We start from the raw sequence: 25,458 nt of genomic DNA on the forward strand, positions 1-25,458 counted from the left end.
TAGTAAGCTGCAAAAGCTTCTTGGTTCATTACCTCAGACCAGTAGAGTGAAGGGCTTTTATACTGCAGAGAAAACAAGGTCAGAAATACAGCTATATTAAATCCAAAATTGCAGTTTCAAAGCAAGCAAAGGAAGTTTATTGCAGCTTTCTTCATGCAAACCAAAGCATGGCCAGCAACAGCAAGGATGAGACTGAAAAACAAAACTGGGTAAAAGCAACCATTTCAAAAACCCTTTCCCCAAACTAGACAGCTACAGATGATGAATTTGGGAGTGAAACTTAAGAAACTAAACGGCATTATTTGCATCCTCCTACCTTTCCTCTTTACATTTGCAACTTAAATAGGCTGCTTTGGGTTTAGCAGATTATCTGCTGGAAGTTCTCTTGGAACCTACATCTAGATTATAAAACCATACAAGTAAAAAAATATTTTTTTTTTAACCAGTAGCTGTGCAAATTTAGTGCTTATCTTCAGCTTCCTGTAACACCCAGGAAGACCTTGGGCAAAGACCGAGTTCTAATGCTAGGTCAGGTTTTGACACTCTGTACTAAAGGTCCATCAGTCTGTCTTTGCTGAGGCTCAGCTCTGCAACAGCTTCCCTCCAGAAGCTGAAATAGATGGTAAAGCCGTTACAGCTTCATGGAAACACAATCTCACCCCACACAGTTTTCCAGAATTCATATGAAACCAGTTACTATTTATAGCTAAAGTTCATTCAAGCTCTTTCTCCTTCTTGCCAGAAGGGCTGCAACACTGCACAGGCTCTTATTTTCAGAACTTACAGCTATGAAGAATCATTGCACATGCTCCTTTTTATTACTAAAGTTAAAAGGCTGAACACAGACTTGGGGACAGTTTGTCACTTTAGCTAAGACTTCAAAAAAAAAGCACAGAGCTGACCATTTTCAATTGCCTTTTTTTTAAAGATAACCTGTCAGTACTTCATTTACCTTGGTATAGTATGCTTTTGTCCCCCTCTAAAGAACAATTCTTTGAGATTTCCTAGTAAGACTGTAAACCTTAAATAGTCAAGGGCATCTCTATGCTCTACAAACTGGACCAGCATAATATTTTTGGTCTTGCCTTGTAGAAGAAAGTAAGTAGCTTTCCAGACTGAAAAGTAGTAGAAGTGTGCCAGAGGCAAAGGAAATCCTGTGTCCCCAACTTCAAGGGGCAGAGAAGCAGAAACTGCATCATTTCCAATGTTAAACCCACCCGTTATGGACAGAAGTAGGAAAAAGGGAAACCTGCTGAACAGCAAGTAGTGTAATTCTTCAGCAAGAGTGCATGTGCTATGTTTTAAAGGGCTATCAGCTCTCCTTGACAGTGATTGCAACAGTTGAAAGTTACATCTTCGTATCTTGTATATGGGTGAAACCTTCCAATATTCTTCTTTGTGGAAAGGAAGGAGGATGGGGAAGTCTCCGAAAAAGAAACTTCTGTTGATGTTTCTGTACGTGCAGCTGGATCCAGTACACGCAGCACCTAAGGATGGAAAAATGGAGACTGAAAATATATCTGTTAAGTTTAATAGGTTTTATCCGTCTGTAATAGCTAGGAAGGATTTCTGCTCAAAAGCAATTTTTCTTTTTTTTTTTTTTTTTCCAAGTTGAAAACCAAATATCCACCTATCCAGACCCTCAGGATAAACCAGGCAAGAACACCACAGATCACTGCAAGCCTCCTTCTGCTCAACTATTGCTCAGTTGCTTCCAGACTAGACTGTTAGTCTCATTTGCTACCTAGGCATCAAACTTCCTGCAGTGGAACCTTATTTTGAAAGATAATCATATAACTTCTCTCTGTGTTTCCACCCACTTTCAACAGAACTGGTTTTTAGGGCAACAGAAACTAATGCTGAAGTGTTATGACTTATTCCTACCTGAATTTCTTCCTCCCACTCAGTTTTTAAACTCAACTACGTATTTTCAATTGGCTTCCTCCTGACACAGTAACTCTAAACAAATTTTGACCCAGTTACTTGTGGTGCTAGGAACAGAGAAGGAAACTGTGTATCATCATATTATTTATGTTCTGCTTATTCTTCCAGGGTTTTTTGTTTGGTTGGTTTGGGTTTTTTTTTGTTTTGTGTGGAGTTCCTTCTGTTTGGGGTTTTTTGTTTTGTGTGGAGTTCCTTCTGTTTGGGGTTTTTTGTTTTGTGTGGAGTTCCTTCTGTTTGGGGTTTTTTGTTTTGTGTGGAGTTCCTTCTGTTTGGGGTTTTTTGTTTTGTGTGGAGTTCCTTCTGTTTGGGGTTTTTTGTTTTGTGTGGAGTTCCTTCTGTTTGGGGTTTTTTTTTTTGTGTGGAGTTCCTTCTGTTTGGGGTTTTTTGTTTTGTGTGGAGTTCCTTCTGTTTGGGGTTTTTTGTTTTGTGTGGAGTTCCTTCTGTTTGGGGTTTTTTGTTTTGTGTGGAGTTCCTTCTGTTTGGGGTTTTTTGTTTTGTGTGGAGTTCCTTCTGTTTGGGGTTTTTTGTTTTGGGGGTGGGGTGATTTTTTTTTTTTTTTAATGAGGGAAACAGACAGCTCTATTCAGCATATTTCTCCTGCATATACTTTTTAAAAAAGTCAAGATATAAAGCAGTTAACAGGTGTTTCTCTCCAGAAAGAAGATTCCATGCTGACAGATTGAGATGTATGAAGAGTTCTTACCATTTCAGCCATTTTCTCAGCAGGGGTATTGCAAAATTCCACAGCTGTTGGACTCTTTTTTGGACTATTAGTGCTAATATTTCCAAGAAGATGTGAGCTTACAGCTTTGGCTAGCTTACAATTCACAGCTGCTAGCTCTGTCGTAGTGTAAGGTTGGGCACTAGGATAGTATGTCTGTTGTCGCCCCCATTGAAGAGAAACCATCAGCTCCTCCAGCAGCCTGTGCAGAAAGGAAAGCAGCACTATTAGTGGTTTTGTACTCTATGCTACCAGCACACAGCATACTTCAGAGGCATTGTCCCCTCCCAAGACTTACTGCACAAGTTAAATGTAAACCAAAAAAAAGAAAAAAAAATGTTTAAAGACAAGGAGGCAAACAGGCTGTTTTCCAAGGCAAGGCCTCACCAATACAGTATTTTAATACTGGTAAAACTTATCTGACACCTGGCAGGATAAGCGCTAAAAAAATCAACACAGGTAGAATAATCTGTACGTTTTGGAAGGAGACAGAGGAGACTTTAAGTCAAGACAGTAAGTGATTAAATAGAGAAAGCCTGAGGATATGAGGGATGTCAGTGCTATATTATATTACCCCTAAGACTTCACACCTCCAGGGAATGAAGAAAGAATTAATGCTATTTTGGCTCTCTCAGCTTTGAGACTGAAAAGTGACTGTACTATCCATCAGCATAACTGATTTTTATTGACTATCACTGGAACAGGGGGAAGTTATTTGACTCTTCTCCAGCCTAGAATAAACTGACAGAAATCAAGTTTGCACAGAAGTAGTCTGGATTAGGAAAAAAAAAAAAAACCAAAACAAAACCACCATACTTCTGTGTATCAATCATCTCTTGACGGAACTGATCGCGTTCATTCAGCAAGTCCTGGATTGCACTTTGTGCATCCCTGGTTTGACGCTGAAGAATTGCTCTGGTGTTGGTTAGCTCATCAGCCATAACCCTGCAAAAGAAGTTTCCAATCAGCAGCGTAAGTGAGCAGTTTGAAAGTCACTTTTATTTGACTACAGACTGTAATTTGTCAGCTCCAAGGATTAAGCTGCTGTTCTCACTCCCCTCCCCCAGAGCCTGTATCAACCTAATTACAAAGGACACATATTATGAGTAATTTCCCTTCAACTAGAGTCAACAGAAGTGCAAGATTATGTTTTGACTTGCTGAGTTCAAACAATCATGACACTTAATACAAATCAAGTATCAGACATTTCAAAATACCTTGGGTAAGCCAATGTGGTGGAGAAGGATCCCAAGAGATAAAAAGCTAATTACATTTTGCTTTACTAACATGGTTCTCAAGTATGGTGTAATCCCATCTTTTCATACTCATCTCTACAGATGACAGCTATGGCTGCAGACTGCATTCACTCACTGCTTTGCCTTTCTCGGGGCAGTAACTAGACATTACACAGGCTAGATACAAGCATTTAAGAGCTACAAACGAGAAAACAGTTGTCACATTTTGCTCTGCCATGAGGCTTGGCACTGACCCCTCAAACAGGTATTTCACATACTGCACATGCAAAAACCAGAATGACATTTAAACAACTGGTTTGAAATCTGAGCTCCCAAGGAACCAGAACATTACAATATCATGAGGTGTTACTCTAAGCACATCACCAGGGGCTCAGAGGCCTGATCTCAGAACTCTTATTAATGCTAAAGAAACAAGTTAAATTAGGATAGTAACTCTTGCCTAGCTAGGACTATCACAAGTACTTACCATTCACTCAGTATGATGAAACATTCTTAAGACCAGCAAATTAAAGGGAGGAGACTGCCTTCTATTACCACTTCCTTCAAGTGGTAAGGTCTTTTGTAATATGCATTAAGCATCATAATTAAAATGTAGTCAGTTATATCCGAGTACAGTAGAAGATTAAAAATCCTAGAGCACTACTTACAGATCTGGTAAGACAATTACACTTAGTGAGTTAAAAGTGTAATCCATTGTCAAATGAGTTTTTGACATTCAGATCAGCTTTTATGGTTACAGTAGTAACCATGGGGTTCTCAGTGTTTAATGAAGAGGTGCCCCTGCTCTTTCTTCCAGACTGAGCTGCTCTGCCTAGTAGATCCCTGAATCACTAGAGCAGAGTTCATAAGCAAATCAGCTTCTTCACAAACTGATGACTGTATCATACTGGGGGGCAGGGATGAAAATCAAGCTTATAACCTTTAAAACAAGTCCAGACAGCTGTCCTGGAAGACAATTTTAAACCCTAAACTGCACACAGTCTGTCAGAATTAAGAACTTCTCTTGCTATGTTGACAGGAACTGCAGTTTTTAGGAGATTTAGGACTGACTGTATTACCTTTGAAAAGCAGAGCTCTTCACAGAATCATTCAGGTTGGAAAAGCCCCTTGGGATCATCGAGTCCAACCCTCAGCCCGACTCTACAAAGTTCTCCCCTACCCCACATCCCCCCACAGCTCATCCAAACAGCCCTTAAACATGCCCAGGGATGGGGACTCCACCCCCTCCCTGGGCAGCCTGTTCCACTCTCTGACCACTCTTTCTGGGAAACATTTTTTGCCTCATGTCCAGTCTGACCCTCCCCTGTTGCAGTTTAAAGCCGTTCCCCCTTGTTCTGTCACTAATCCCCTGTGAGAAGAGACCAGCATCAGCCTCTCTACAATGTCCTTTCAGGGAGCTGTAGAGAGTGATGAGGTCTCCCCTCAGCCTTCTCCTCCTCACACTGAACAGCCCCAGCTCCTTCAATGGCTCCTCACAGGATTTATTCTCCAGGTCCTTCACCAGCCTCGTTGCCCTCCTCTGCCCTCGCTCCAGCACCTTGAGATCTCTCATATTGAGGTGCCCAAAACTGGACACAACACTCCAGGTGTGGCCTCACCAGTGCAGAGCACAGGGGGACTGTCACCTCCCTACTTCTGCTGGTCACACTATTGCTGACACAAGCCAGGATGCCGTTGGCTTTCTTGTCCACCTGGACACACTGCTGGCTCATGTTCAGATTTACAAGGAGCTTACTTTCCTTGTACCTTTTCTGTACACTCAAATTTCATAGTAGGTGTCAGCAGAGCTGTTGTGGCTGCCCTCTGTGTATTTAAGCACACTATCAGGCACTGCAATGGGTGTACGTAATAAAGCCTGAAGGAGAACAATGTCACAACAGCTCTGTAAGAGGCAGTACCTGCTTGCTAGGAATTTGCTCCGCCACACATCACACTGTATAGACATGCGCTCCAATTGCTCGGACAGCTGAGACATATTCCGGCCCAGGACTTCATTTTCTAGGATTAGCTGATTTTTCTCACGAGCCATCCGTTCAAAGTGATACTGCAGATCATCCCCAACAGAAGCAACAAGTAATTTCTTCAGCTCCCGATTCACCTAGAATTAAATCAAGAGTGTCTTGTAATTATCAATACAGAATGAAACACCTCCTGCTTCCAGAATGCAATGCAAGTTATTGCAAACTGCTAACAATAAATTGCCTTTCCAGAATGGGACACATCCAGTGCAGAGTATATTAAGCCTCACAATCCACTTCAGTGAGCATGAACATTTGAGACTAATGAACATTCAACAAATCCTTGTTTAAATTCTAAGAGGCCAAAGAGGAAGAATGAAAGCCTGCTACAAGAAACAAAGCAAGTCTCAGTAGTATTCAATTCCAGAATCAGCAAGGTAAAGGATTAGACAAGACATCCACAGATTATGTTGAGAATTATAGTCACCCCTTCTACAGCATTACATTTTTCACTTTGCAGTTGAGTTGAGGAGCAGAATCTTTCCTCATGAAAGATCCATTTCTTTGCCACACTCTAGTGTGTTTCTCCCAGCTTCAAGCCTTTGATTCTTTCATCTGTTGTCAGAGAAGCAGCTCTGGATTACTTAATGTCCTTCTACTCTGTATCTTAGTTGATAAGTTCAAAAGGGGAACCATTTGTTTCAAGGCTAGAGCAGTTCTCTTTGGTCACATTCAGAAACTGCTTATATAAACCAAAGCAGCTCAGCTGTGTGAGTGAAAATACCTTTCGTGTCTTACCTCTGTCTGGATACGTAGCTGATTAGAGAGACCTTCTTTATCCTGCAACAACCGCTTTTCTGAATTCTTTAGCTTTTCGATTGCATTTTTCAGCTCTATCTGTTCTTTCTTGGGATCTGTGGCTCCATCTGACTGATGGAAGGTGTCTCCTTTACGTCCTGCTGATTTAGCTACCTTAGCATTTCTAGTTGGAACAACATGGGTGATAGCTGCTTTGGGGACTAATATACGAATAGCTTCAATCTCCACTGACTTATCAGCAGGTACTTTTCCCAGCTGCAGAACTCCAGGACTCAGGGAAGAAGCTGCTTTTTTATGTGGGCTGTGGTGGATGTGATGGTTTGTAGTGTTGGCTCCAGTGATTACTTCCACCGATTCAGCTGGTTGCTCTGTTTCCATGCCATCTCCAGGTCCTCGGATGGGTGATGAGGCATCATCAACTAAAATTTAGAAACAGAGGAGGGAAAGTTTACCACCTTTCACTTTGTTATGGTCTCACTGTAACTCTTCACTTAATTTCTGTACTTCAGAGTTACAGATTTTAGTTGCACAGTGCATGTGTAAAACAGTCCTTTGCAGCAGCAATTATCAAGCACAAGTTAGGGAAGTCCTTACTCAAGTGCCCATTGCTCATTAATACTAATAGTACAAGGCACAAACACTAGTATGAATTGCATTAATCTTAACTTCCTGCTGCCATACCAGATTAAATGCAGACATGAAAGAGAGCTAGTACAGAGAAAATTCTTGACAATAGGCTCATAGGCTGAAAGCAAAATCAGGTTTTGGGAGCTGACAGAATCAGAGCCGTCTCATCCTACATGCAAGAGTTAAATGAAAAGCAGCTACAAGCTACATAGCTCCTAACACCTTAAGGAGTGTAGCAGACTTAAGTACTATGTACCATGTGTTTTAGTTGTCCATGTGTCGGTTTAAGAAAAGCCAACAAGCCAGTTCTGCTTCATTTCTAATCAACAGACCCCAGTATTCCCAGTAATGCTGCATTCTACTCTGAATTGCCCAATATGCATAATAATGTTTACTGAAATTCATTTTATTTACATTCACTAAGTTTTCAGCTGGATGAAATATTATTAAAGGTTCCTGGCAAGGGGTGAAGGCAAGAACACATGCTGCTTTTTCCTCACACTGCAGGCAGCTAACTTGAACTGTGTCCTCTACCCAAATAATTGATTTGAAAAACGCTGCAGCAGCACCATGATATTGCCCTGCTTTCATGTTGGCTGAATCAGTACCAACAGGTTCTAATTACCAGAGGACTGACAGACAAGTGCACAGACAGATGACAGTACCAGTGACAAACTTGTTTTTCCATACGAAGCTGGATTAGAAAACCACAATTAACTCTTCCATCCAGGCAGCTCTGGTTTTCACTGCAATAATGAAGTGCCATAACTACTTTCTAATAGCTACATAAAAGGAGTAAGTTTAAATTAATGGAGCCTGGCATACAGTGTAACTCCGGTCTTTAGAATTCAAGTTAAAGTACTTTTAATCCAGTCTGCTTAGATACCATGTGAACCACCTACCTTTTTCTAGAGAGAACATTTTCTCTTCAGCAGTCAACTCTTCCTAACTACGTAAGTCTGAGGAGGAAAAGAGGAGGGGGGGGGGAAAGTCTTTAGCAAGGTAACAGTGACAGTTAATCTTGGATTACCCTATTTTCTAGTACAACTTTTAAACTCCAGTTCAGTGGCACAGTGAAAAAACCCCAAATGATAAAACCACATAAGGACCCCAAGAGTTAAAAAGAGAAGGCTTATGAGATTTCTGGTACTTGTTTCTTTTTTTACTAAGAGCTAGACTTCAACACCTATCTCTTGCTCCATATCCAGTTCCAGTTGCCTTTCCTCACATTTCTCTTTCTGGTCTCCCTCCTCTTTTTCAGTGAGCCTTCATCTTACCCTTTAGAACTCTAACACTCCCAGAGTACAACTGCATGATCATGCAGAGATAACCTAAGATCATCACAGAACCACAAGGAAATCCCACACTGTGCTTAAAGCAAATCAAGAGGTCAGGAGGAAATGACAGCAATTTTTAACTACTTTTTTTTTTTTTTTTAAACAGACCCAATTCCCAGCCAAAGCAGGAGTCAGTGCCCTGGCTGCACAGGCTTAGTTTAAGCCAACAGTGGAATTCTCCCCCCAGTTTGGCCCAAACTGTCATCCTGGATGCTTTCTCCCTTATCCACAAACTCTTGACTATTGCCGCCTGTATCTGTAGGTTCATCCACTCCCAATTCCCCAGGCCACTCCCCTCCTTTTTCCAGGGTCTGCCACTAACTCCATTAGTTTGAGATTGCTATATCCTGTCAGGTTTAGGGGTTTATTTGTTTTATTTCTCCCTGTTATTCAAGGGAGATGTCCCAAAGCTCTCATTTCCTTTCATTATACCACTAACTGAAGAGGCTTAACTGCAACATTTTTGATTTCCATTGCTACAGCTCTCTGCCCTGAAAAGATCATGGTAGCAGTAAAACACAACTGCCAGCTTTCTAGATTAATGATTTGTTTCAGAGGTAGGTTTATCTTTTGCAATGACTAGAAGACAAAAGAAATCACTTTCCTTCCTTGAGTTTTCTCAAACTACAGATATGAGAACATCTTGCTACCTGTTGCTTCTACAGCTGGAGTTACAGCTTTGCTCATTTATGACCACAATGTGCTAATCACCACTGCTGTTCATTCACTTTTGATTGAGGATCTTTACTCATCTGAGGAGAACATGGAAGATGAAAATGTAGCTGCTCTGATGGGGATAAGAATGCACAATAAAAAAATGATTACGAGCATTTGGTCTTATCTGCTTCATCTAAGACCACCAGCTGATGATCCTGGTCCTTCAGTTCCTGTTGTAATACTGTTCTTACTGACCTGTCACCTTCACTTCCTGTTGTAATACTGTTCTTACTGTCACCTTCAGTTCCTGTTGTAATACTGTTCTTTCTGACCTGTTGCCTTCAGACTCTCAAGTGTAAGCCTCTGCACTCCCTAAGCCCCCCATTTTATTACATCATTGTAGGCAAAACTCCCTCCCTGGTTGAATCGTTAGCCACCGCGCTTCTAGACTAACGTCGTGCCTTGCAAACACCCCCCCCCCCGCATGACACACAACGCCAGGAAATCCTGCTGCAACACGGCTGAATCACGACCCGCGAGGGCCTCAGAAAACTTCCACCGACCCTGTCCCGGCCGCCCAGGCCCCCTCCCGCCGTGCATTTCGGCGACCAGGAGAGCCCCGCAGCTGAACGTTGCCCACCCCTCTGGAAAAGCGGTTTCCCACTCACCCGGCAGCGTTACCGGCCAACACCGACCGAACCACCCCCGCCCCGCCTCGGCGCGCCAGGCCCAGACGCTCCCGAGCTCCGGCCCTGCTGCCACCAGGCCGGCCGCACCCCCTCGCCGCCCCAGGCCGGGTTGGGCAGAGAGCGGCCCCACGGGAGGGGCAGCGGAGCCCCGCGGACGTTCCCGGGACGCGCAGCAGCACTGTTGCGACTGTCACGACAGCCCCCGCCTCCACCTCCCGCCACTTCCGCTTCCTGCGGCGGGCGGGGCGCTGCCGGCTGACGCGACCGCCCCTCTTACCCAATCGCTGGGCCCTCGCGCGCGGGGGGTGGGGCTTCGGCTGCCAGGGAGCGTCACGTCGGGCTCGCGGCAGCCGGGTGAGGCGGGTTGCCCGCCGCCATCGCCATGGTGAGCGCCGCCGCCGCGGGGGGGCCGGGGCAGCGCGGCCGGGGGTTGGTGGCGCCAGGGCGGCTGCTGAGGCGGGAGACGGCAGACGTCGCCCAGCTCAGCCCCGGTGCCGAGCTGCCGGAATAGCGGCCGCGGGGCCCGCCCGGCGCTTCCTTCAGGGGCTGCGCTCCCCTCAGGGAGGGGGAGGCTTGCCCAGGCCCTTCTTCCCGCCTTTCGCTGAGGGGTCGCGTGAGGCGCAGTAGGCGGCTGGTTGTAAACGGGGCTCGCTGGTGTCCGAGCGGGGGGATGTTTGCGCGGCTGAGCCGCTCGGAACGGGCTCCTTCGGAGACGCCTGAAGGACCCCGTGGGAAGGCAGCTGGTGTATTTGAAGAGAGGAAAACGTTTCAGGTGCGAAAGTTTTAATTTTCGCCTGGAACTCCTGTTTAGGAAGGCGACAGGATGTCGGTGCCGGGGCACTAACGAAAAAACGGTTTGCGTGATAAAACAACTGAGTCCCCGTTGCCCAAGATGGTATGCAAAAAACAGTGCTGCAAAGCTGATTAAAAGCTAACAACTTTGAATGTAATTTTGTACTCGACCGTGTATGCAAGGTACACGTTAAGAGCCTGGCCGGTGCACCTGCCTGCCTGCTCAGCTTTGCCCCAGCTCTGCCAGCCTGTGTAGCAGCTTTGTTTGCTTTCAGAACACGAACTCTAGATCAGCATTTGCCACTTAAGTAGGAAGGCCACCAGTCGTTTTCAAATGCAGGAGTTACAGGTCTTTTGTTTAATCCAGGTAAAATTATAATTTCTATTCCCACGTTGTTTATTTATGCAAGCAGAAGTCCCGCGCTGTGAGTGTCACTTAGGTAAAACGTTCGCTTTGTTGTAGGTGACTGGTGTGATGTGTTTCTAACCTCCATTGATTTCTGAGGTGACACCAAATTAACTGATTCATTAAAGTGGCGCTGAATCTTACAGCAACCTCTAACAAAATGTTCCATGGTGAATTTGTTTAATTTATTTTGAAAAGCCCTCAGTGACAGGAGATGCATGATCTGTTGATGTAAATCCATTTCATGATGATTTTTATAGTGAGGTTTTTTCCTAATATATTCCGTGCTGCAAATTATGCCAGGGTATCCTTGGTGGGTATAAAGATACTCCAGTTTTGTCTTTTATGTGCCGAAGAACTTGGATATTATAACTTCGCCCTTTCCTCTTTTCACAATTTTCTACACTAAACAAATTTTGTTCTATTAGTTTTTTCCTACTGTTTTTAAAGTTTAGATTTTTCTCCATTCTGTCTGTACTTTTCTTTAAATGTGGTGTTGAGTCTGTATGTTGTTTGCCAACTGCTATGTTTCACTGCTGCTGGACAGAGCAAAACACTTGTTTCTTGTGTCTTAAATCTCGAGTGCCAAGTTTGCATCCTTTTTTTTTCCAACTGTGCCTCATTGCACTCTTACTCTCACTCTCTAACTGCAACCCACTGTTAACTTGCAGATTCTTTTTCCAGTGTTTTTGTGGTCTGGTTAGTTTTTTTCCTTTGTATTTGAGTTTGTTTTCTTGATCATCATTGTACTACTTTGCATCTGTCTCTGTAGAATTTCCAGATCATCATTTTGGGTTCTGCTTCTGTGTACTAAACTGCTTGCAATCTTTCCCACCTTAGTTATCAGCCCAGATTCTGAAAGTGTGCTTTCTCAGTTTCACTGTCAGTGTAATAAGGAAAAAATCAAATAAACCTAGGTGCATGGTAGATCCTTGTGGAATCCCGTTTGACTCGCAATCTGCCAGAGAAGTATTCCTAATTACTACTTCATGGGATAGTTGTAACCACTCTTCAGTTTAGGCCATAATTCCCTATTCAGCTTGTCAGACTCTCAGGTGATTTAAATTAAAAGCCCAGTCAAAGCCCAGTTTGTAACATCTGTGGCTTCTCCCTTGCTCATTGTGTCAGAAAAAGATTTGTTCTTGACAAAAATTTGTTCTTGGCAGATTGACATTATCTACTTTTTATTATTGTATTATTTTCTTAGATGCTCAACAACTAACTGCTTGATAACTTGTTCCCTTATCTTCCCAAAGACTGCAGTTGGGTTGACTGTCTCTCTTGCCTTTCTCCAGTGCCCTGGGACCTCTCTCTTTCGGTTTTCTCTGGCCTTTCAAGTGTTACAGAGTCCTGCTTGTTTCTTTTATACTTACAAAGCCACCAATTCTGCCACCTGTGTGCCTTTCCTCCTGCGTTTACTAAAATACATAGTTTGGTAGCTGGAAGATGATGGGAAAATAGATGTTTCAGGAATGTGTGGTGCCCAGGTAGGTGTGGACACAGCATCTTGGCAAAGGGGTAAGTTATCTGACTGCTGGACGCTGTGACTTTACACACCTCATCCATTTCAAACATTTTCAAGACATCTTCTCTCAGGAACTATGAATCAAAATGAAAAAGAGTGTTTCTGGCAGATTCAAATATTGACCTACAAGCTGGATTTTAGCCTTAGGAACCTAATTGTATTCTGAAAGTAATGAATTTTCTGCTAGAAAGTTTGGCCAGCCTTTAGTACATTGTTGCTTCCAGTCAGTTGTCTAGATTGCATTAGTTTTAACGTATATACCTACTCAGAAAAAATCTGTTAGGAGTCATATCGTGGCCACAGAAAGAAAACTATAATAACTTCAGTGTAATACCTTTCAGTGGAGTCAGTTTGGAGAGGATTTGTGTTGAACCTATACTTCAATCATATGGAAGCAGTTGTGTGTAGTGTAAAACTGGGCACGTAACTGTGGTGGAAGCTAAGGTGAGGGGAGAAATGTCCTGAAATATCCTGTAGTTATTTGTGTTTCTATGACAGCAGATTTGGCTTAAAGGTCTGCAAAACATTGGAAAACAGTCTTCATTGTTATCAGATGCCAGTATTTCATATCCGCTCTAATGCACAGTGGCATCTTGACTGTGCTGTGTGACACATGGCTGCTGTGGACAGTGAGCAGCAAATTCCCAAAGGGAAACTTGGTTGTCTCCATCTTGAGATGTGCTGTCTCACTTGGCTGCTGGGATGCATTGTGCTTTAATGGTGTCTTTCATGTAATCCCATGCAGAGACATATTGGACCATCTCTTTAACAACATTAGTTTAATTTTATTAATGAGTTTGGTGCACTCTGGCACTTGAAAGTATTCCAGATATAGAAATACTGCATTTGTCAGAGAACAGTAGCCTCTGTACACTAGCAACATGTCACAGATACAGGACCTTATTGCACTTGGAGAGGCTCTACATGGGTGCGGTTGGATGATTTCCTTTCCCTTCACTCTTTAGAACAATTACCCCTGCACATCTGACAACAGCAGCCTACATTACAGACTCTTTGAACAACAGGAGAGACAAATATTTCTGTCTTGTCCATAAAAAAATTGAGGCACGTGAAAAGCAGGTGACTTGTCCAGTATGATGCCATCTGGCTTTGATTTTGTGGATGTAGAAGCATGTGGTTAGTGGATTTTGAGTGTCCAGCTACCTGGATCTTTTTGCAAAGTTGGGGGAGAATATATGTGAAGCAGATTCTCCTGGGGTAGGTTGACAGAGCTTGCAGTCTTGTAATTTTGACCACAATCTTGAATATATCTGGAGATGAACAGTTCAGCTCACTTCAACAGAAAATTTTACAACTTGTATATTATGTTTATTGTTGTTACTGTTATCATTAGTTCATTGATAAAACCCATAGCTTAGAGAATATCAACAGGGATATCCTCAGTTTAGACAGGGAAGATGAGTAATTTTTTTTAAATGCCTAGATTCATCAGTGGAAAATCTGTTTTCATATTTTGGAAAATGAATCTTAGAAAACAGGAAGTGAATCAGCCATTTCTAGAACTTGACAACGAGTCTGTGGCTCCTTATGGTCCAGCATATCACGGTGTGATCAGATTTTCAGTTGAAGACTTTATAAAGGCAATACAGCTCATGTGGCAGGTGTGGAATATACCTTGGTTTTACAGGAGTTTCATGTGGGAACCAGTAATTTCAACCATACTGGATTAACTGGCAAAATGGGTTAACACTGGTGTAGAGCTGATCATATAAACAGGCAAAACTCTTTCCTGATACTAGACTTTCCTGAACAAATACATGTGTATAAAATTTTTTTAATTTAATAACTTTTAAATTATGTACTTTTTGTTGCAAAATAGTTGCCATATAAAAAAGGCATATTTAACTCTTCCAGGAAGAGATGCAAAATCTCCCCAAAAGACACTTTCCTAATCACAGAATGGTTTGGGTTGGAAGGGACCTTAAAGACCATCTAGTCCCAGCCTCCTGCCATGGGCAGGGACACCTTCCACTAGCCTGGGTTACCCAAAGCCCCGTCCAGCCTGGCCTTGAACCCTTCCAGGGAGGGGGCAGCCACAGCTGCTCTGGGCAATCTGTTCCAGTGTCTCACCACCCTCACAGGAAAGAATTTCTTCCTTAGATCTAATCAAATCTCCCCTCTCAGTTTAAAACTGTTACCCCTTGTCCTATCCCTACACCCTCTGATGAAGAGTCCTTCCCCCCTTTCCTGTAGCCCCTTTCAGTCCTGGAAGGCTGCTCTAAGGTCTCCCTGGAGCCTTCTCTTCTCCAGCTGAACCCCCAACTCTCTCAGCCTGTCCTCACAGGGGGGTTCTCCAGCCCCCCCAGCATCTTTGTGGTCTCCTCTGGCCCTGCTTGAGCAGATCCATGTCCTTCTGCTGTTGGTGTCCCCAGAGCTGGACCCAGCACTGCAGGGGGGTCTCACGAGAGAGGAGCAGAGGGGGAGAATCCCCCCCGCCCCCCTCGCCCTGCTGCCCACACTGCTCTGGGTGCAGCCCAGCACATGGGTGGTTTCTGGGCTGTGAGTGCACATTGCAGGCTCATGGTCAGTTTTCCACCCACTGATACCCCCAGGCCCTTCTCCTCAGGGCTGCTCTCACCCCACTCATCCCCCAGCCTGTGTTTGTGCTTGGGATTGCCCTGACCCATGGGCAGGACCTTGCCCTTGGCCTCCTTGAACTCCATGAGGTTCACATAGTCCCCCCTCTCCAGCCTGTCCAGGTCCCTCTGGATGGCACATCCCTTCCCTCCAGCGTGTCCCCGCACCACACAGCTCGGTGTTGTCAGCAAACTGCTGAGGGTGCCTCGATCCCACTGTCCATGTCCCCAACAGAGATGTTAAACAGCGCCGGTCCCAACACCCACCCCTGAGGAACGGCACTCCTCACTGCTCAACACTGGGACATCGAGCTGTTGACTGCAACTCTTGGAGTGTGATCATCCAGCCAATCCCTTCTCCACCAAGTGGTCCATCCATCAAATCCATGTCTCTAGTTTAGAGATGAGGATGTTATTATGGGAGACAGTGTCAGATAGTTTTTAGTCTTAAGAGTCAGTTTCACCAGAGCACCTGTTGGTGATTACACTGATTTTTTTTTTCTGCTGCAAAGTGGCCTGACCCTTTTAGTTGTAAGCTTGCATGACAGAAGCAACCACAAAGGCAAGTTTCCTTACTTAGTGGCTAATTCTCATTTGCAGCAATTCATCACTGGGAAAAATAAAGCACTGTATGCAGCATGAGAAAAAAATACACAAAATGCCATTAGGTAGCCTTCAAAAGCTTATTGCATGTTGAGTCTTCTTATGAGCATCAAATATGGCATGGTTTCTTCTTGAACTAGCATTTCCAAATACTGCTAATTTACTTCTTGAGCAGATAGGCTATGTATGTTGTAGAAGAGGTAGCTGATAAAATAACATAATCTTTGGGCCTCTGTCAGCACATGAAAACTGCTAAAAAATATAACTTCCCTTTGTTCCAGGAGGTTTGATTCTGCCATCTTTATGACATTATGTGCTCTATAAAATACCACCCTACAACTATAAAGTTGACAGGTTCAGAATCTGTGGGATAAATTACTTCCTGCTCTAGCCAAGTCTTGGCTTTGGCTTGCAGAAATTGCCATCTCTCTAAAAGTAATTTTAGATGCATTGAGGGCTCCTCTGATGGAGTGGCTCAAATAGTTGGCAATATGACAGTCAAAATTATCTAGCATTACCTAATGGTAAATTCGGTACTAATCTTTATTACTCAGAGTTGTGTCTCCAGATCCTTCAGGTTGTAGGTGCAGCTCTTAATAACTTTGACACATCCATTCTAGTTGTATGTTGAGGTTTTTTTAATATTGTCAGAAACTGAAGGAATTCAGGAATTACTCAATGAGCCGTTGCCAGAAGTAAAGAAAAGTTACAAACTTTCCTTTCAGTTCACAATAAAAAAAATAGGGTTTTGTGACAGAGCCAGTGGTTATTTAGAGAATTGTTCCAGGCAGGTTTGATGTGGGTAAAATTTATACTTCAGAATGTTGTGTGAGAGCTCTTAATTTTTTGAAAGCACATCTGGGCCGTTGTTAATATAAGAACCCAACAGATCTGTGTGGGCTCTGGAGAAGCTTGGAAGGATGGACGTTACCTTTGGGCAAGGGGCTGCCAAGCTATAATAAGAATCATAGAATCATCATTTAGTTTGGAAGGGACCTCCAACTTGCTTGAAACAGGTCTGACCAGACCAGGCGGCTGCAGGCCGTGTTCAGGAGAGTTCCGAACATCTTTAGAGATGGAGATTGCACACCTCCTCTGGGCAGCCTGTGTTTGACCACCCTCCTGGTATTTTTTTTTTTTTACTAATGTGTAACTGAAATGCCCTGTGTATTCAACTCGTGTCCTTTGCATTTTTTGCTATCCTGTGCACCTTCGAGAAGAGTCTAGCTCTGTTTTTTTAGTGCCTTTCGGTTAGGTAGTTGTAGACAGCAGTATGGTCACCCTCAGCCTTCTCCAAGCTGAGCAGGCTTGGTTCTCCCAGCCTCATCTCCTGTGTCATGTTCTCTAGGCCCTGACTGTCTTGTTGGCCAGTGGCTAAATACTAAAATCTGAACCTTTTCTCTTTTTCTGGTTGATAGTATCTGTTTCATTTAAGCCAAGGGAATAGTGTGCCTCTGAAAAGTGGGTCTGGCTGTTCAGTTGAGCATTTTAGTATCAGCTTCTAAAATATTATGGTGATCTGGAATATCCAGGTGGGATAGTCTGTTAATCATTAACTGGCTGGTGAGAAACAGTGGTAGTAGGGAACACCTATTTCTATGAGTCTGAAGAGGGCTTTTTCCATTAACATTGACCTTCAGCTATAATTGTGGCTACCAGGAATAATCACCAGAAGTACTATTTCCTGGAAGTAAGCATTGTGCTTGGCCTAATCCTCCCAAACTATTTTTTGTTAACTTGTGTCCTTACACAAATGAAAACCAGAGGCACTGGTGCCTAAACAACATGCCAAGGTCACTCAGTAGTGTTTTGTGGGTGGAACCCAGTAGTTCTCTCCCAGTCATCAAAATGAAAAGAAGCGTAAGGTTTGATAAAGGGAGTAAATTTTGTATAGCTGGGCTTTGAACACAGTGCTGCAGCTTAATACTGTGAAGGAGAGTATAACAAGTAGTTGCATGTATGATGAGAATATCCCCCGATCAGATGAGCGCATATAAAATGCAATGAAATTCCTTTTTTCTCACACTAATGCATAACAGAGAAGTATGTTCCCAGTATGAGAGAAACTCTGTGAGGTGGCCCTTGCAAGTTGTCCTGGAGTGGACAGCTCTGATACTCACTTAAAACATTAAAACATGTGGCACAATTTGAGAGGCTGGGTTTTGAAGGTGGCCACATGTCAGCAGTTTTCCTATGCGACAGGACTCTTGTCACCCCGGCTGTGGTGATCTGTGCTTTTAATTTAGTCATTTCTCCCTCCTCTTACAAGGTTACTAATTTTGAGGGGTAGTGCACTAGGAATAAATAGCAGAGACAGCTTCCTAATGATCGTTTCCGAAGTTAACTCTCGAGGTTTAAATAAGGTGCTCAACCTGTCTTTGAGCGCCAGAGGGTGCTCCGGCATTTGCAAAGAAGTGGCTCTCCGGCGGTGTGTTCCAGAGAGCCTGTTGCATGTTTTGTTTGTTGGAATTCTTCAATAATTCTAACTACCTCAGTTATTTTAGAAAATCACCCTTCTTCTGCAGAATAACACGCTTGGCAAGAGAGCCACACATAAGAGAGGTCTAGACATGGGAAAGGGGGTAGATGTGGGCAGGCATGCTTGAGGGCTGGGTACCTGTTCTTCCACATGAACACATGCACATTTAAGTATGATCCTTCACTAAGCTTAGTATCCCTCCTATTTTTATCCTTCCTATGTATTCTTTCTCTTACTGTAGTATCCAGGAGCAGGACTGTATTGTTCTGTGTGTTTTCTAGTGACATCATAGCAATGCTCTCCGCCCTGTCTGATTTTCCCTGTTCCATTACGCTCTTTGATAACTGAACCGTGGCCTCTAAGTCTGAACATCCCCCACATCACTGGGAAGGAGGAGGGGAACTGTGGTCTGGACCCAGTCTTGCAGCTACTGACATTCTGGAGTAGCCATGGTTTCTGGTGGCAATGGTGGAGACAGTGAGCTAGGCAGCATTAGCAGCCCTTTCTAATTTCTTCCACAGGTATCTGGTTCCTGTGCTGCAATGAAGGGTCTGAGAAAGCAGGAAATGGGGTTGAACTAACTAAGCTGCCTCTGCCATGCTTTTGGCAAAACGGCGGGGGGGGGGGGGGGCTTATAATGCCTAAGTAGCATCGATATTTTAGCTATTAAACCTTTCTATCCTTCTGTGAAAGGAATGATGATGATTATTCCCATTTTACAAATGGACAAAGTGGGGAATACACCCTCCTATTTTTAAAAGTGCTGAACATCAAATGCACTAATGCAGGGGGCAACTGTGAAGGTGGAACTAAGCAACCTGACCAAAACTGCATATGGGATTGGAATCTCTTGGTCACTGTCTGCAGCCAGCAGAGAACTTTGCATCTCTGGGGAGTAACATAGTCTGCTCAAAACTGTGATGACAAAAGGCCTGTTCTCTGGGAGGGAAATAAATCTTTGAATTGTGGAACAAATCTTTACAAGATGGACCTGTAAAAGCCCATCAGGACTGACAGAGTTTAAGAATGTGATTTTACTTACCTACTTTGCTTCCCCTACTCCACAGAATTTTTTAATTTTTGACAATTTTACTAATGGGCAGTTACTGAACAGCTTTTATCATGAGAACTTCTGTTCACATGTAACTTGTCATTAGTCTGACTTCAGAATGAAGGTTGTGTGACCACGACATCTCTACTAGTTGAAATCTGGATTTAGTCCAGCTACCTTAGAGTTAATATTTGACACACTCTGAGAAAAAAAAACCAGTATTTTAACATCAATATTTGGTTAAACAGTAGTGCAGACAAAATGCTTGCTTTAAGCGCTCACATTAGTGAATAAGAAACGTGTCAGCAGGGTTGTTTGTCTACTTCATAAGATCATAAATTGTTACTTGACTGTTACAAGCTCTGACTGTTCAACATAGATGCAGCATGGGTGATCTTTAGACGGTTCACACAAACTCCTGGGTGCTAATGCTGGCAGTATGCTGGCTGAAGGACCCTTTCTCCCTTAGCTGTGATTACAAGGCAACCAACTGCTGCTTGTTAAAAATGCCTTTTAGAAGGTTATTATGAGCCGAGATAATCTGAAGATGCTGTGGGCATTATACTACTCTGAAGTGCCGTTGACAGCTTTGGTTAGGATTTGTAGGTGTTTTCTTTCAAACCTCTGCTTCCAGCTGCTCGTAACTTTCTGAAATTTCAACCATTCTGCTTGAAATTTTTGAGACAGATTGTACTGGAGGTTGAAAATTTAATGGAAGACTTGAATAAGAATGTGTGTGGGAAAAAAATAATTGAAAACATTTTAGAATCGTAATTAAAGAAAACAATTAAAATTCAGCATGCCTCTGAAGAGGTTTAGTTCTGAAAAGCTGGAAAATTGAAAGCTGAAAGTTTGCCAGAGGACTGGTCTTTATGAAAGAAGACTACTTTTGAGTATTGCCATCAACTTTAATGTTGGGCCAAGTTTTGAGCCTTTCAGAAATGTTTTTCCTGTAAGTACAATAGAGGTTGGATCTTGTAATGTGATGTGCACAGGTAGCTCAGTGTTTGTGTAGCCCTGTTTCTCTTTCTGGGATCCCATGCAGATAACCTCATAGTTCAAAGTCAGAGACCCAGTATTCAGCAGCTGACCATGGCAGCATTAGTTCTGCCACTGCTGACTGATAAGGTGCAAAGCACCTAAGATTTGTGTTCCAATGTAATTATGTGAGATGACTTGTGTTACAAATGCTCTTCTGAGTCAGGGAACTGCTCTGCTTTTGCTAAAATCGCTGTCAGACTCTTCTTGAGTCAGTGGAGGCAGATAGGCACATGGTAAGCACAACTGACTACTCTTAGAGGAATTACCTGTGATTATGTAATTAAAAGTACAGTAATATAACTTATGATCTGCAGCTTTGTGAACATGCATTAAATGGGGACAGATCCCCCTAAGGACAAGGCTTAGCTGGTCTTCTGAAGCTAAACATGTCTTCACAGAGCAGTGAACAGCACCATGGCATCCTACATGTGTTTTAGAGAAATTGTGTTCCATAATTAGAAAAATAGCAAGAATCCTGTAACGAAGTAGTTAACTATAACATGTAGTTGCAGAAGACTGGAGTTAATGGTTGAGGATTTGAATTCTTGATTCTCTTAGAGACTGGGAAAAAAAAGAATAGGTTACACTAATCATGCCTACACACTTCATAGGAAGCTTGGATAATTTACATAATCCAATAGTAAAAGGTTTCTTGCTTAGTAAATTGATAGAACAGCAAGATAATTTCACCGATGTGAGCTGGGATTGCAGATTCCTAAATCTGAGAAGATAATCTGGGGTCTTCAACCTTCTAGTGCTGTGTTTATCACAGCCCCTGGGCATATGGGGATGATTTACTGAGATCCCAGGCAAAGAGAAAGAGTCACTTGGTTAGTGATACAGAGCAGAAGTATCCCCATGTTACTTGGCAACAGATGGTCAGGCAGCAGTAGCCATATGAACATATATAGTCCAAAAGGCATCTGAGAAGCTGAGGTACCAGTAATACCGGGAGTCAGATAACCGTGGATCTAAAGGATGTAGCACCTCTCTGCAGGAGGGTAAATGTAAATGTAGTTGAGTGTTTGACTCAATATATTTCCAAAGATGATTAAGAATTTTTAATAATTTAACCAATAACTAGTTTGAAATAGTCTTCTAGAATTTGTGTGACATTTTCAATAGGCAGGATTTGCTTTCTACAAGGGGAGGATAAACAGAGATGTGCTTACAAAATTCACCACTGAGCTTCTGAATATGAGGTTTAGATTGAGAATCCTCTGTAGTCAAGGCATTGTCATGGAAATTGCAGTTGCCAGATGTTTCTCCATTTGAAAAGTGATCTTTTGATTTTACTTTTTGGCTAAAGAAAAGCCTGTTGAGAAAAGTGGTGGGAGGTCCAACAGCAGAGAGGGGGCTGCAAAATTTGAGTTCTCAAAATTATACCAGCTCGTGTGCCAGAAACACGTATAGAAGAGGAGGAAAATGAGTTTTAAGAGACAGAGCTAATTGAGTGCTCTGTCTACACAGTGTTGTGGATTTAAGTTTTGCCTGGGAAATATGCTGTATTACAGGAACTGTGAAGGTAGAAGATGGTTTGAATAACACAATTTAAGCATGCATTGCTGAGGATTCATTTTGGGATTTAAGGGGCATTACAATGCTGAAAGTGAGGGCACTTTCTAACACTCAGAATGTTATTTGTTAAATACTGCCAGTATGTCTGAAGTCTCTTGTTTCTGTCTCGCAAAACTGTCGCTAACATTTAATGGCTTAGCTACTTCTGCACTTTTTTTCCTTTCCCTTTTCTTTCACAAATGGATATTTTTCTTTTTAAGAATTACAGGTGATGGAAAATAACTTGTAGTGTGCAAACAGAATTTTTCATACAGCTGCTCTCTGACTGTTTGCCTCAGAAGAAACAAAGTTTGTGTGATCAGTCTGTTGGTGTGTATCTGACCACTAAGTTTTCCCCCTGGGTAGTTCGAAGTTTATGGGCAGATTTCAGTCAGATTTGGCAGTGGGATAATGATGTTCCTCCAGGTTTCACAAGAATGGGGAGGGGGAAGAAACTCTCAAAGGCATCTTTAAAGAAAGACTTCAGTGTGAGCTCAAGCTTAGTTAGACATCAGAGAATCCAGGTGGGTGTGAGCCTTTATTAAATGCCTGAGTTGAAGAGAGGTAGTGGTCAAAACAGGGATGAGAAACATGAGTATAGAGAACCAGACCTTATTATTTCTCATGCTTGCAGAAGTACTTGTTACTAAGTAATGACAAGCAGTCCTAAAGAAAGACAGAGAATAGTGGTTTGGAAGTTTAAGTTTTGCTTAAGATTGTTGCCTACTGTAGTTAAACATCCCGTCTTTCTGGTTCAGTCAGACTGAAGGGCACACAGTGCCTGGAAACTACAAAGATAGACATGTTTGCTGAAAAAGCAAGTGCTTTGCACTGTGATGAAGTGACACCATCCATTTTGCTAACCATTCCTTTGCTCTCTGAGATGTATCTCATTGTAGCAGCCCAGGCATAGATTGTATAAGAGGAAGTTAAGCTGTCTGGTTTCTGTAAGCTAGAATTGCTTTACAGCTTTTGTAATACAAGTATCCTTTTTATTTACTAGTGCCAGGAGTGGCAAGCCCTCCCAGGATAAGGATTTTCTTACAGCTGGAGAAAAGGACTCACAAAAGGTTAAGCTGACTTGTCTGAGATTGCTCAGAAGGCCATGGAGAGCTCAACATGTCCCATTTCATGTCTTGACTTTTATGTAACTTTTTTTTTTAGAGATTTCAATTGTTTTAAGAAGTTTTTGATTTTCCTTTTTCAGTGTTATAGCTTTGTGCATAGGGGACTGTAACATTTATAATGTCCTGAAAGAAAAGCACTCCTAACCCATTGGTTGAGAGCATCTTTAAAGCTAATTGAAGTTACATTTTTTTTCCTGGCATTCTGAATTCACAAGCACACCGTGCTGCTTGGGAAGCTGGGTGTACTGCTGGGCCCGCAGTTCCCTAGACAGAGGCACCTAAAAGCATTCAGCTGAAAATAAAGCAAAGCTAGCCGGATATTAGGATGGGAGAACAGGAAAGCTAATGAGTGAACCATTTAAAGCAATCGAAGTATTTCTAGGGTTCTTAAGAAAGCACGTGATACTGTGACAGTGCTTCTGTCTGTGGCCTGCTGGGGGAGTATAATACTGTGAGGAAGGTGGAGATAGATCTGGATGAAATTCGAGACTCTTGCTCCCCAGACTAGGAGTTTATTAGTGACTTTCTTTTCATTTGTGCTAAAGTCCTCTTCAGGACTATAAAATAGAGTTAAATCTGAAGTGGTGATTGGTCTGGAAGATGAACGATTGGTGATTTATGAGCTTTAAGGAACTGTTTCAAATAATTCATAACAGGACTTAGATACCTGCTGTTAGAGGTTGGTTATACACCTACAGCAATAACTTCTGGACCCCTTTCTGAGAATAATGCCCTTGATGTAGGCAGCTGGTCAGGTCCCCCACTTCAGTCCATTGTCTGAAGAGCACGAGGCCAACGTCTCTCTAAGGAATGCACCAACACATATGGCAATAGCTATTTTTTTTTAAAACCTACAAAGAGGAAAGGCAAGGAGAAAGATACCTGTTGATTGGCTGTTTCAACAAATTCTATTTTTTGCCAAAGAGAGTGGTTGACAAATTTCTGTACGTTTGTGATTTTTTTTTTTTTTTTTTTTTTCCTAGATAAGTACATGTTAATGTGTAAACAGACTGGCTGATGTTGGAGTCGGTCAGCCTCATGAAATCTTCACTTGAAAAGTTTTAAAATCATTTGTATGCTTATCCTTTGATACCATCTCATTTTTTATAAAAATACTCTTGCTCTGCCAATATATTTTTGAGTGTGCCACCAGCCTGGTTGGGGGGGCCAGGCTGTGAAATAAATGTTTCTCTTAAAATTACTGCTAGAATTTTAGGAACTTTCAGGTCAATCTTTTCAGAAAGTTTTTTTGTGTATTAGTGGAATAGTTCCTGTCTGCTGGGCCATCCTGTTCCCAGCAATTTTCATAGAAACAGCTTGATTCTTAAGATCAGTGCTTGACTGCAGGTTTTTCCTGTGACAGCACAGAGTTTTACAAAATATAGAATACCGATATCAAGATGGATCCTTTTGGCTCTGATTCAGCTTTTACTGAGGTTTGTGCAGTCTTTTTATTGCGTCGTTGGGAGTTGAGTCAGGTCTTTTGATTCTTTTTCTCTCTAGTCTGATTTCAGAGTCACTGAGTCACTGAGAAAATTGAAGGAGCAAGCAGACACGAAGCTGCCCACTTAAAATGTAGCAATACTCTTCATGACTCCTAAACTTGTAGATATGTGGGCAACAGACCGTGAGCCTGTGTCAAATGTGTCATGCATGTTGAAGTTCCTGATAGCGTGCATAAACCTCATAGAGATCAGATTGCTAATAGCATGTAAAAATGTACTTTCTAGATACCTCAGTGCTTTTCTAATTTTAAGAAATATGTTGATACTGTTTCATGTTAAGTTTTCGTGAGTAGTAGGCTAAAGGGGTTATGATACATTGCAGGCTGATAACTAGTTTGAAGCACACATAGTTGTTTCCAGTCAATTACAGAACAGAGAGATTACAGCTCAAAAGCCTGAAGTGACAAACTGTCAGAAAAATACTAACTTTGAGCTTACAGATGAGACAGAATTATCTGTATAATGGAAAAAGGAAGTCATGTGAAGGCAAGATCTTAGTAATGTTGCCTATGTAATAGCAAGGGGAATCATTGAAACTGTCCTTAGACTGTGATAAATCTGAGAATGCTTATGCCCAGCAGAAAAAAAATCCTGTAGCTCCTGACTCCCTGTGTTCTCTTCTCTGTTGTAGGAGAAACTCTAGGATGAAATTTCTAGTCAAAACTAGGGGAAGAGGACAGAAGTACTCCCCTAGAATAGTAAAGTAATGTGGCAGTCAGGAGGCATCTTGAAGCCGAGAAAACCAAATCCAGATGTATGTTCTGCAT

At 42.5% G+C, this 25,458-nt stretch overlaps 2 protein-coding genes across 3 annotated transcripts in view; one reads left to right on the forward strand and one right to left on the reverse strand.

Annotated features, from left to right (window-relative positions):
• Positions 1-108: 108 nt before the first annotated feature.
• Positions 109-10,219, reverse strand: BLZF1 (basic leucine zipper nuclear factor 1). The gene is made up of 7 exons (XM_074897747.1): positions 9,988-10,219; positions 8,228-8,284; positions 6,678-7,117; positions 5,820-6,019; positions 3,482-3,610; positions 2,648-2,867; positions 109-1,487 (listed from the first exon to the last, which is right to left on the reverse strand). The coding sequence occupies exons 2-7, from the start codon at positions 8,244-8,246 to the stop codon at positions 1,302-1,304; spliced, it is 1,194 nt and encodes a 397-aa protein (XP_074753848.1). The 5' UTR covers positions 8,247-8,284; positions 9,988-10,219; the 3' UTR covers positions 109-1,301.
• A 94-nt stretch (positions 10,220-10,313) lies between these two features.
• Positions 10,314-25,458, forward strand: part of NME7 (NME/NM23 family member 7) — a 94,761-nt gene continuing 79,616 nt past the window's right edge. For both annotated transcript variants that reach the window (XM_074897759.1, XM_074897768.1), the window contains exon 1: positions 10,314-10,393. In XM_074897759.1, coding sequence (XP_074753860.1) covers positions 10,391-10,393 — 3 coding nt within the window. In that variant the 5' untranslated portion in view covers positions 10,314-10,390. The remainder of the gene's footprint in view (positions 10,394-25,458) is intronic.

This window comes from Athene noctua, chromosome 1, assembly GCF_965140245.1.
Source record: "Athene noctua chromosome 1, bAthNoc1.hap1.1, whole genome shotgun sequence".
Taxonomy (NCBI): Eukaryota; Metazoa; Chordata; class Aves; order Strigiformes; family Strigidae; genus Athene; species Athene noctua.

What these genes read in the sequence shown, in the direction of transcription:
- BLZF1 (XM_074897747.1), bottom strand. An exon ending in AGCAAATTCCTAGCAAGCAG is followed by an intron (nt 3,611 to 5,819) that starts GTACTGCCTCTT and finishes CTTCTTTTGCAG; the next exon opens with GGTTATGGCTGATGAGCTAA. An exon ending in CTGAGAAAATGGCTGAAATG is followed by an intron (nt 1,488 to 2,647) that starts GTAAGAACTCTT and finishes TTCCATCCTTAG; the next exon opens with GTGCTGCGTGTACTGGATCC.